Source organism: Salmo salar, chromosome ssa10 (genome assembly GCF_905237065.1).
Source record: "Salmo salar chromosome ssa10, Ssal_v3.1, whole genome shotgun sequence".
Lineage (NCBI taxonomy): Eukaryota > Metazoa > Chordata > Actinopteri > Salmoniformes > Salmonidae > Salmo > Salmo salar.
The window spans coordinates 55,230,294-55,243,362 of record NC_059451.1 but is presented as its reverse complement, the minus strand read 5'-3'; the positions used below and the strand labels follow the sequence as shown (position 1 = coordinate 55,243,362).

Genomic DNA, 13,069 nt, shown 5'->3' with positions numbered 1-13,069 from the left:
CAGCGCATGTTGCAGCGCATAGCGCATGTTGCAGTGTCTGACAAACCAGTCAGGAAAAAAGTTTCCTGTATTGAAGACTTTTCCTTAGTTTCGGGTTTGAAAATGAATATCAGTAAATCAGTCTTATTTCCACTCAAGGACTGTGTTTTACAGGAAGTATATGGTATCCCAATTAAAGATAAGGTTACTTATCTTGGAATTGTTATATGCAAGGATGAAAAACAAAGGAGTCACTTAAACTTTATAACCCCGTTGTTGAGAAAACAAAGAAGAAATTGAACCTCTGGTTGCTGAGAGATATTTCGTTATATGGTTGGGTTTTATTGACCAAAGCTGAAGGGTTATCCAGATCGGTTTATGTCTCGTTATCACTTGAATTATCCCCTAGAATTGTAAATGACTTAGATAAGATTCTTTATAATTTTATTTGGAGGAACAAGCCTCACTATCTACGGAAATATATTCTCACTAATACCCAAGAACAAGGAGGTCTTGACGTTTTAAATTTCAATACTCTAAATAATACTTTTAAAATAAATTGGATTCTGAAGTATGTTAAGAACCAGAACAGTATTTGGAATGTCTTCCCTAAGTATTTATTTGACTGTTGGTGGTTTAGAATTTTTGCTTCGATGTAATTTTGTTGTTGATAAAAATCCCAGTAAAATTGGCCAAATTCCATAAGCAGGCAATTTTAGCTTGGTTGTTAATGTATAAACACCATTTTTTCCCCCTCACAGATACTTTCTATGGAACAACAAAGATACACGATTTAAAAATAAGTGTCTTTTTTTTCGTAACTGGTTTGAGAATAAAATTATTTTGGTTGGTCAGTTACTGAATGAGGATGGATATCTTCTCTCACATGGGGAATTTCTTGATACATTTAAAATTCCAGTAACACTGAAAGAATATGCAATTGTTTTTGATGTGATTCCAAGGGAATCACATGTATCTTTTAAATTCCTCTGTGGTTGATGTAAGTAACATAGATTTACATGAAAATATATTAATTGGTAATATTAACATCAAATATATATGTAGTAATAAACGGATTAGGAATATTGTTTGTGATACTACAATTCCCTCGGCATGATTATTTTGGTCAAATATCTATGGTATATTTAATTCAACTGCTAATAATATTAGCTACATTTCATATTCAAAAATGCAAATGGTCTCATTCAAAACCTAACTTTTTTAACTTTATAAATCAATTTAAACAATGTCACTACTTTAACTAAAATGAAGAAAAAAAAAGGAAATTAAAACTTGTATTGTTAATGAATATGATTTGTTTGTTTAGGATTCCTGACAATGTAAATAGTTTGTATGTATGCTTGTTTGCATGTGACTATTGTTCTTTTGTTTGTTGATGTTTGTTTATAAAAAAAAATGCTAAAATTAAATAATTGAAAGTTGCTGGCCAGCCAACCAAAATTGGTTCTGTGAAGGTTCCCAGAAAACAAAAACAGTTAATTTGTACTGACTATTACAACGTTTCTATTAGGTTGCAAAAAAATATTTGCCTAATATTGCAAAAACATTTCTCTAGGTTGTGGGAACATTGTGCGTTTTGGGGATGTTATCATCCTAATGTTAGGGTTTTATCTAACGACAACTTAATGGGAATCTCAGCTAACGTTCTGGGAATGTTCCTGGTTTGCTGGGTGGTTTCTTCGAACCTATATTTCATACTAAATCCTACGTATTCTATCAAATCCTAAACTATAATCTATCAGAATAGAATTTAATAGATCAATAAAAAGAGGCCTATAATCTCCAGCATGAAGGGAACAATTTCAACAAAAAAATGGACATGTACTTTGGTCGTGTTTCATAAGTTCCACGTTTATTTAATATCAATTGACAATGTGTTTAGTGTACACCAACTGTTTATGCTTCACTCCAACACTCAAATAGAGACATTGATTTAACTACTGAACATTTAAGATGGTGTTTAAACAGGTTACAGCTGTATGGTGTACTGTTCACAGCAATCATGTTTATTTAAATACAATGCAACAAAAAAAATAACATGAAGAAAACCAAATAGAAAAATGCTTTAATGGGTGCAGTTTGACAGAGCTATAGAAACAATACAATCAGTTCTGATTAAATATGGAAGCACACGTCAATAATGATGGTTCAAAAGCTGCTTTGTGAATGCTGTGACGGTGACGATAGAGGGGATGTGGATGTTTGTGGCCAGACAGTGAAACAGGATTGACAGACAGACAGTTTCCGAGTCCCAAACGGTACCCTATTCCTTATACAGTGCACTTGTTTTGACCAGACCCCATAAGGCCTCTGGTAAAAAAAAAGTAGTGCACTATTAAGGGAATAGGGTGCCATTTGGGACTCATAACCCAGTCTACATGATGTCCTGGCTACATTCAACAGGCCATATGAACACTTCTCCTCTTAGGTAAGGGTCTATTAAACCGGGAAGGAGGCAACCATAACCTGCTCAATACGCCCACACACTGCACTCCAATATAATAAAGTATCATATAATCATTTACATTCTACCAGACTGTATGTGAGATTTCAGTGACGCACCACCACCATCCATGACTGTGGGTTTTCTGATTCAATCAATGGAAATAGACAAACTGGGAGGAAATTAGCCAGACCCAACAGGTGTAGAACCCATTGTGACAGGGTAGACCTCTGACCCGTTGGTACAGGGTAGACCTCTGACCCGTTGGTACAGGGTAGACCTCTGGCCCGTTGGTACAGGGTAGACCTCTGGCCCGTTGGTACAGGGTAGACCTCTGACCCGTTGGTACAGGGTAGACCTCTGACCCGTTGGTACAGGGTAGACCTCTGGCCCGTTGGTACAGGGTAGACCTCTGGCCCGTTGGTACAGGGTAGACCTCTGACCCGTTGGTACAGGGTAGACCTCTGACCCGTTGGTACAGGGTAGACCTCTGACCCGTTGGTACAGGTTAGGCCTGTGTTCCACTGGAACTCCAAAAGAATGATAACAGTTTTAAAATGCACATTTACTGCAAGCAGTGTATACCCTGTAGTTATACAGTAAGATACATTGATATGGGTAGAAATTACCTTATATCACAACCTTCATTGGATTGAATCATTACTGTAAAATCTAATATCATTCACACACAGAGCCCTTTCAACATGGTACAGTATGTGAAGAGATATGCATGTTGGCAGTGGTGGAAAAAGTACACATTTGTCATACTTGAGTAAAAAGTAAAGATACCTTAAAAGAAAATGACTCAGGTAAAAGTGAAAGTCACCCAGTAAAATACCACTTGAGTAAAAGTCTAAAAGTATTTCGTTTTAAACGTACTTAAGTATCAAAAATAAATGTAATTGCTAAAATATACTTAAGTATCAAAAGTAAAAGTAAAAGTATAAATCATTTCAAATTCCTTTATATTAAGCAAACCAGACAGCACGATTTTCTTGCTTTTTTAATTTACGGATAGCCAGGGACACTCAGACATCATTTTCAAACTAAGCTTTTGTTTTTAGTGAATCTGCCAGATCAGAGGCAGTAGGGATGACCTGGGAATGTTTTCTTGATAAGTGCATGAATTAGAACATTTTCCTGTCCTGCTAAGCATTCAAAATGTAATGAGTACTTTTGGGTGTCAGGGAAAATGTATGGAGTAAAAAGTACATTATTTTCTTCAGGAATTTAGTGGAGTAAAAGTAGTCGAAAATATAAATAGTAAAGTAAAGTACAGATACCCCAAAAAACAACTTAAGTAGTACTTTAAAGTATTTTTACTTAAGTACTTTACAACACTGCATGCGGGTACAGTGATATTCAACATACAGTACCAACAACAACAGTAGTGCTGTGGGGGGCTTAAACAATAAACCCCTTTACTGGATGTATTGAACAGCAGATACACAGCTGTGTTCCGTTATATTGAACGGCAGATCCACAGCTGTGTTCCGTTGTATTGAACGGCAGATCCACAGCTGTGTTCCGTTGTATTGAACGGCAGATCCACAGCTGGAAGATCCACAGCTGTGTTCCGTTGTATTGAACGGCAGATCCACAGCTGTGTTCCATTGTATTGAACGGCAGATCCACAGCTGTGTTCCGTTGTATTGAACGGCAGATCCACAGCTGTGTTCCGTTGTATTGAACGGCAGACCCACAGCTGTGTTCCGTTGTATTGAACTGCAGATCCACAGCTGTGTTCCGTTGTATTGAACGGCAGATACACAGCTGTGTTCCGTTGTATTGAACAGCAGAGCCACAGCAATACAAGTATGTTGTGTCAGACTCAGCACACATTGGTGTTGGTGTTGCAGTGTGGTTTTAGCTGCGTTACTTCCCATTGGCATTACAGTTCTTCCTTCTCTTAGTAATATTATGCATCTCAAATGGCACCGTATTCCCTATGTACTGTAGTGCAGTATATAGAATTATAAACTAGATGGTTTGAGCCCTGAATTTTGATTGGCTGAAAGCCATGGTATATCAGACCGTATACCACAGGTATGACAAAACATTTAGTTTTACTGCCCTAATTACGACTGTAACCAGTTTATAATAGCAATAAGGCTCCTCAGGGGTTTGTGACATATGGCCAATATAGCACGGCTAAGGGCTGTACCCAGGCACTCCGCGTTGTGTCGTGCTTAAGAACAGCCCTTAGCCGTGGTATATTGGCCATATACCACACCTCCTCGGGCCTTATTGCTTAACTATATAAGGAATAGGGGGGCCCTTTGAGACATAACTTATAAGTGCTATGTCATTTCCTGCTCGTACTGAGCATGCTCTGTAGGTTGGCTGGCCTCAGGCATGATCCTTATCAAAAGCTACAGGTAGCAGTGTATCAATCAATCAATTTGGTCTCTGTCACTACATCAATGGCTGGAAAGCCATGGATGATAAATGAGCCCATTAAACACCATCTCCCTAGGTATGCTATACTTCCTGAGACACATAAAGAAGGACAAGAAGAACCCTGCATGCCAGTGGCTACTGGGTACTCTGACAGCCGTCCTGTTCTCTTCCAACTGTGAGTAGTGGCTACTGGGTATACTGACAGCCGTCCTGTTCTCTTCCAACTGTAAGTAGTGGCTACTGGGAATACTGACAGCCGTCCTGTTCTCTTCCAACTGTGAGTAGTGGCTACTGGGAATACTGACAGCCGTCCTGTTCTCTTCCAACTGTAAGTAGTGGCTACTGGGTATACTGACAGCCGTCCTGTTCTCTTCCAACTGTAAGTAGTGGCTACTGGGCATACTGACAGCCGTCCTGTTCTCTTCCAACTGTGAGTAGTGGCTACTGGGAATACTGACAGCCGTCCTGTTCTCTTCCAACTGTAAGTAGTGGCTACTGGGTATACTGACAGCCGTCCTGTTCTCTTCCAACTGTAAGTAGTGGCTACTGGGAATACTGACAGCCGTCCTGTTCTCTTCCAACTGTAAGTAGTGGCTACTGGGTATACTGACAGCCGTCCTGTTCTCTTCCAACTGTAAGTAGTGGCTACTGGGCATACTGACAGTCGTCCTGTTCTCTTCCAACTGTATGTAGTGGCTACTGGGCATACTGACAGCCGTCCTGTTCTCTTCCAACTGTAAGTAGTGGCTACTGGGAATACTGACAGCCGTCCTGTTCTCTTCCAACTGTAAGTAGTGGCTACTGGGAATACTGACAGCCGTCCTGTTCTCTTCCAACTGTGAGTAGTGGCTACTGGGCATACTGACAGCCGTCCTGTTCTCTTCCAACTGTGAGTAGTGGCTACTGGGCATACTGACAGCCGTCCTGTTCTCTTCCAGCTGTAAGTAGTGGCTACTGGGCATACTGACAGCCGTCCTGTTCTCTTCCAACTGTAAGTAGTGGCTACTGGGTATACTGACAGCCGTCCTGTTCTCTTCCAACTGTAAGTAGTGGCTACTGGGTATACTGACAGCCGTCCTGTTCTCTTCCAACTGTAAGTAGTGGCTACTGGGTATACTGACAGCCGTCCTGTTCTCTTCCAACTGTAAGTAGTGGCTACTGGGCATACTGACAGCCGTCCTGTTCTCTTCCAGCTGTAAGTAGTGGCTACTGGGCATACTGACAGCCGTCCTGTTCTCTTCCAACTGTAAGTAGTGGCTACTGGGTATACTGACAGCCGTCCTGTTCTCTTCCAACTGTAAGTAGTGGCTACTGGGCATACTGACAGCCGTCCTGTTCTCTTCCAACTGTAAGTAGTGGCTACTGGGTATACTGACAGCCGTCCTGTTCTCTTCCAACTGTAAGTAGTGGCTACTCAGTCATCATTCTGCTTCCCTGTTGTTTGGACTGGACCCACTACGATGACTAATGTATGCTCGATACAAAACAAACAGCCCACACATTTACAATTCATCACGATTCATTCACATACAGTAGCTGCAATACTGATATATACTGCTCAAAAAAATAAAGGGAACACTTAAACAACACATCCTAGATCTGAATGAAAGAAATAATATTATTAAATACTTTTTTCTTTACATAGTTGAATGTGCTGACAACAAAATCACACAAAAATAATCAATGGAAATCCAATTTATCAATCCATGGAGGTCTGGATTTGGAGTCACACTCAAAATTAAAGTGGAAAACCACACTACAGGCTGATCCAACTTTGATGTAATGTCCTTAAAACAAGTCAAAATGAGGCTCAGTAGTGTGTGTGGCCTCCACGTGCCTGTATGACCTCCCTACAACGCCTGGGCATGCTCCTGATGAGGTGGCGGATGGTCTCCTGAGGGATCTCCTCCCAGACCTGGACTAAAGCATCCACCAACTCCTGGACAGTCTGTGGTGCAACGTGGCATTGGTGGACGGAGCGAGACATGATGTCCCAGATGTGCTCAATTGGATTCAGGTCTGGGGAACGGGTGGGCCAGTCCATAGCATCAATGCCTTCCTCTTGCAGGAACTGCTGACACACTCCAGCCACATGAGGTCTAGCATTGTCTTGCATTAGGAGGAACCCAGGGCCAACCGCACCAGCATATGGTCTCACAAGGAGTCTGAGGATCTCATCTCGGTACCTAATGGCAGTCAGGCTACCTCTGGCGAGCACATGGAGGGCTGTGCGGCCCCCCAAAGAAATGCCACTCCACACCATGACTGACCCACCGCCAAACCGGTCATGCTGGAGGATGTTGCAGGCAGCAGAACGTTCTCCACGGCGTCTCCAGACTCTGTCACGTCTGTCACGTGCTCAGTGTGAACCTGCTTTCATCTGTGAAGAGCACAGGGCGCCAGTGGCGAGTTTGCCAATCTTGGTGTTCTATGGCAAATGCCAAATGTCCTGCACGGTGTTGGGCTGTAAGCACAACCCCCACCTGTGGACGTCGGGCCCTCATACCACCCTCATGGAGTCTGTTTCTGACCGTTTGAGCAGACACATGCACATTTGTGGCCTGCTGGAGGTCATTTTGCAGGGCTCTGGCAGTGCTTCTCCTGCTCCTCCTTGCACAAAGGCGGAGGTAGCGGTCCTGCTGCTGGGTTGTTGCCCTCCTATGGCCTCCTACACGTCTCCTGATGTACTGGCCTGTCTCCTGGTAGCGCCTCCATGCTCTGGACACTACACTGATAGACACAGCAAACCTTCTTGCCACAGCTTGCATTGATGTGCAATCCTGGATGAGCTGCACTACCTGAGCCACTTGTATGGGTTGTAGGCTCCATCTCATGCTACCACTAGAGTGAAAGCACCGCCAGCATTCAAAAGTGACCAAAACATCAGCCAGGAAGCATAGGAACTGAGAAGTGGTCTGTGGTCCCCACCTGCAGAACCACTCCTTTATTGGGGGTGTCTTGCTAATTGCCTATAATTTCCACCTGTTGTCTATTCCATTTGCACAACAGCATGTGAAATTTATTGTCAATCAGTGTTGCTTCCTAAGTGGACAGTTTGATTTCACAGAAGTGTGATTGACTTGGAGTTACATTGTGTTGTTTAAGTGTTCCCTTTATTTTTTTGAGCAGTAATATATATATATATATATATATATATATATATATATATATATATATATATATACATACAATAAGTGCTGTTGAACGGAAAACATAAAGGACTAAAGACTAAAATATTAAGCTTCACATGAGATGAACTAAAAAAAAGCGATTGAAGAGGATGTGACACCATATAATTTGCTGGATTCAATCTGGTAATTATACAGAAAAATGTCTACAATGAAATATCAGTAGTATATTTCTGTAGAAATGGATAATCTTATACTATCAGTCCATGATATGTTTATAAAATGGCATACGGTATATGACGACTCATATTCACTGTCTTTAAGTACATACGCTCATATCAATCTCCGACAATTGTTTTGTTGTTTTTTTGGCCCTGTACTCCAGCACTTTGGATGTGAAATGATAGAATGACTATGGAGGTTAAAGTGCAGACTGTCAGCATTAATATGAGGGTATTATCATCCATATCAGGTGAAACATTTAGAAATTACAGCACATTTTTTGGTTCATAGTCCCTCCGTTTTAGGGAACCAAAAGTATTGCGACAAATTCACTTTATAATTTCAAATCCAAAGTGCTGGAGTACAGTGCCAGAACAACATCAGCAAAAAAATTGTCACTGTACCAATACTTTTGCAGTTCAATGTATATTAATTAGCCTACTGTGTTCATGAAGAGATTATGGTTAGCTAGACAAAAACAGCCACACGATGATGTCAGAGTCCCAAATAGCACCCTATGCCCTATGTAGTGCACTACTTTTTAACAAGGGCCCACAGGACTCTGGTCAAAAGTAGTGCACTACACGGGGAATATGGAATCATTTGGGACATGATGAAGTAGATCCAAAGCAACTGGTGATTGCAGATATACTGTCTGAAAAGAGAGGCACTGCATCATTATGTACAAATCCTTGTTCAGAAACCTTGTTTCTTGTCTTATCCCTATTGTGCTACAAACAGCTTGTTTTCATTTTCCTTATTCTATTCACAAACGTAAGGGATCGGGATCGTAACTGTCCATGCACCCATCTGTTTCCCATCTTGGGTTTGAAAGCATAATTAATTTCCATTACATTCACAATCTCTCGAGCTTCTAAAATATTGTAGCATGAGTGAAATCGGATTGCAATTAGCTCAGGTACAACACTTCAAAATCAATCTATGCGATGTTGATGGTTTAATTCAAGTAACATATAGCTGCAATACTATAGCACATAGAAGATGGCCCTGTATCAATTCGTTTTTTTGGGGGGGGGTAGCATTATTCACTACTGACCACAGTAAGAAGGGGTAGGGGGTAGAGGTCATAGGTCATGTTATCAAAACGTTAGTCGAACTCATAATAAAAAGTGCTGCGTGCAGAAGTTGCACTGTAACTACTTTAGAAATATAAATGTATTTGTAAATAAATACACGCAGAAATAAATAATCATATTGTTAAATATTTAAATATATCACGTATTAATACAAAGAAAAATCATTAGACTTTAGAGATGAATCAAGGTTAAATTTGGGAGGATTTTCCATAAAATGTTATTTTTACGTAGCTACTGTAGGGACCTTTATAGCTACCATAGATACCTTCATAGTTACCGTAGATGCCTTCATAGTTACTGTAGTTACCTTCAGAGCTACTGTAGATACCTTCATAGCTACTGTAGATACCTTCATAGCTACTGTAGATACCTTCATAGCTACTGTAGATACCTTCACAGTTACTGTAGATACCATCATAGCTACTGTAGATACCTTCAGAGCTACTATAGATACCTTCAGAGCTACTGTAAATACCTTCATAGTTACCGTAGATACCTTCAGAGCTACCGTAGATACCTCCAGAGCTACCGTAGATACCTCCAGAGCTACCGTAGATACCTCCATAGTTACTGTAGATACCTTCATAACTACTGTAGATACCTTCAGAGCTACTGTAGATACCTTCAGAGCTACGTTGATACCTTCATAGTTACTGTAGATACCTTCACAGTTACTGTAGATACTGTCAGAGCTACTGTAGATACCGTCAGAGCTACTGTAGATACCTCCAGAGCTACTGTAGATACCTCCATAACTACTGTAAATACCTTCATAGTAACCGTAGATACCTTCATAGCTACCGTAGATACCTTCATAGTTACCGTAGATACCTTCATAGTTACCGTAGATACCGTCAGAGCTACTGTAGATACCGTCAGAGCTACTGTAGATACCATCATAGCTATTGTAGATACCTTCAGAGCTACTGTAGATACCGTCAGAGCTACTGTAGATACCTTCAGAGCTACTGTAGATACCTCCATAACTACTGTAAATACCTTCATAGTAACCGTAGATACCTTCATAGCTACCGTAGATACCTTCATAGTTACCGTAGATACCTTCATAGTTACCGTAGATACCTTCATAGTTACCGTAGATACCGTCAGAGCTACTGTAGATACCGTCAGAGCTACTGTAGATACCATCATAGCTATTGTAGATACCTTCAGAGCTACTGTAGATTCCTTCAGAGCTACTGTAGATTCCTTCAGAGCTACTGAAGATACCTTCAGAGCTACTGTAGATACCATCATAGCTATTGTAGATACCTTCATAGCTACTGTAGATTCCTTCAGAGCTACTGTAGATACCTCCAGAGCTACTGTAGATACCTCCAGAGCTACTGTAGATACCTTCATAGTTACTGTAGATACCTTCATAGTTACTGTAGATACCTTCATAGTTACTGTAAATACCTTCAGAGCTACTTTGGGCATTAGCTAAACCATCATCTGGTTTCATCAGAATACCAGTGTGAACATGTGATCACTTGATTAATGCCAACCCTTCTCTCTTGTAGCCAAGCTGTAGGTGCATCCTCCCATGGCATCCTATTCTCTTTATAGCGCACTACTATTGACGAGAGCCCATAGGGTCCTGATCAAAAGTAGTGCACTATATAGGGAATAGGGTGCCACGTGGGATGTAACATGTGTGTGTTGACATCTCAGGACTTATCAGGAGGAACATGGAGATTACATTACGTCATGATACAGAAGGAGTTACTCTGTCCTGTCCAACAGAGCTGAGCTGGTATGGAAAGAGAATAGGGACAGAAAGAGTTACTATGTCCTGCCCAACAGAGCTGAGCTGGTATGGAAAGAGAATAGGGACAGAAAGAGTTACTCTGTCCTGTCCAACAGAGCTGAGCTGATATGGAAAGAGAATAGGGACAGAAAGAGTTACTCTGTCCAACAGAGCTGAGCTGATATGGAAAGAGAATAGGGACAGAAAGAGTTACTCTGTCCTGTCCAACAGAGCTGAACAGAGCTGAGCTGGTATGGAAAGTGAATAGGGACAGAAAGAGTTACTCTGTCCTGTCCAACAGAGCTAAACAGAGCTGAGCTAGTATGGAAAGAGAATAGGGACAGAAAGAGTTACTCTGTCCAACAGAGCTGAGCTGATATGGAAAGAGAATAGGGACAGAAAGAGTTACTCTGTCCTGTCCAACAGAGCTGAACAGAGCTGAGCTGGTATGGAAATTGAATAGGGACAGAAAGAGTTACTCTGTCCTGTCCAACAGAGCTAAACAGAGCTGAGCTAGTATGGAAAGAGAATAGGGACAGAAAGAGTTACTCTGTCCAACAGAGCTGAGCTGGTATGGAAAGAAAGAGAAACGTAAACAGAAGACGTACATTAAACTTAACAACTGTTAATTGTAATTTTTTTCAGCCTTATATTTTAGCACAACTGACAAAACCCTAGTTTGGTGAAAATGTGTTTACTTTGAATACTAACCTGTTATTTTTTTTATTTTTTATTTTTTTTTAAACATTGTATGAGTAACAATAAGAGAAGCAATAATGTAGTGATGTGAACAAAAGCACCCACTGTAAACAGCGTCGTTTCAGACAGAACCATTTACTGTCAACACTCCTGATTTTATTTGTTTTCTTTCCTGAAGGAAATAAATGTGTGTCGTTTAATAAGCTGATGTCTACCATACAGTACATCACAATGTAAGTCTATAAAATAAGGAACTGGTAACTAACTACCCATTACTCCGTTCCACCAGCTCCGAAAGGTAAGGACGAGGTTCGGGCAGCATCCCAAATGGCACCCTATTCCCTATATAGTGCACTAGTTTTGACCCAAATGGCACCCTATTCCCTATATAGTGCACTAGTTTTGACCATGGGTTATTCATACAGTAGCTATGACCAGCCCTATAGGTCCTGGTAAAACGTAGCACAATATAGAGGGAATAGTGTGCCATTTGGGACACAGACCTTGGAGAGGGGTTTACCCAGATGATAAAGCCCACACAGACAGACAGCGGTACAGGCCTGACAGACACACAACGATGATGGAGGCCTCAGATACACTGGTGGTTAGCTTGTGATAAAGTGAGCGTGTGCAGAAGGAGGAAGAGCAGGTTACTAGTGTAGGATGGAGGGGGGGTAGGATAAGCATAGGAGTAATCAGGTATCTGGGATTTATATACAGGTTAGTCTCTTTGCGTTCTAATGTTTTCTAATCTTCTTTTATAAGACGTGTTGTCGTTCGATTGTTTGTTTCACATCCTCATCTGTCCAGCTCTCCTTCTGGAGAGTTTTGATCTGGTGGAGACAAAAGGGGGAGAGAATATATTGTATATTGATTCAAAATACCAACCTTTCGGATTTTCTTCATATTTACTGCATCACAACATATGAATAATAGCATACAGTAGATGTTGCGTAACTTGCGTAAACACTGGTTCTCTGATAATATGAGAGAGATATATCACCTGTGGGGGTTCGCTAAGAACTGCCTACTCTTGGAAGTACCAATCAAAAAAAATGTCTGTTTGAGACAGACAGGTAGAGTGGCGAATGAGGTGAGACCCTCACTTCCATTAAAAGGAGCCACCCTGTTGTTATTCTCAAGCATGCTTGTCTTCCTCAAGCTCTTGCAAGCATGGGGAATGCGGTGATACATCTCACTCATATTATCAGAGAACCAGGGTTATGCAAGTTCTCCTTCAAATACTCTTGTTAAGATGTATCATGTAGGGGTATGGCCAATTTCCTGATCGCAAGAAATATGCTTTCCGAAGCCAGGGAATCCCCAACGT

General features: G+C 41.0%; 2 protein-coding genes across 21 annotated transcripts in view; both read right to left on the bottom strand.

Moving 5' to 3' along the window:
* Positions 1–1,830: 1,830 nt before the first annotated feature.
* LOC123724429 (uncharacterized) lies at positions 1,831–6,611 on the bottom strand. The gene is made up of 2 exons (XM_045687964.1): positions 2,776–6,611; positions 1,831–2,671 (listed from the first exon to the last, which is right to left on the bottom strand). The coding sequence occupies exon 1, from the start codon at positions 6,160–6,162 to the stop codon at positions 4,864–4,866; it is 1,299 nt and encodes a 432-aa protein (XP_045543920.1). The 5' UTR covers positions 6,163–6,611; the 3' UTR covers positions 1,831–2,671; positions 2,776–4,863.
* Positions 6,612–11,855: 5,244 nt separating this feature from the next.
* kif1aa (kinesin family member 1Aa) overlaps positions 11,856–13,069 on the bottom strand; it is a 160,810-nt gene continuing 159,596 nt past the window's right edge. For all 20 annotated transcript variants that reach the window (XM_014123746.2, XM_014123748.2, XM_014123751.2 and 17 more), the window contains one exon: positions 11,856–12,572. In XM_014123746.2, coding sequence (XP_013979221.1) covers positions 12,530–12,572 — 43 coding nt within the window. In that variant the 3' untranslated portion in view covers positions 11,856–12,529. The remainder of the gene's footprint in view (positions 12,573–13,069) is intronic.

Bases quoted from the DNA above. Each gene is read 5' to 3' on its own strand.
- LOC123724429 (XM_045687964.1), bottom strand. From the start codon at position 6,162: ATGCCCAGTAGCCACTACTTACAGTTGGAAGAGAACAGGACGGCTGTC.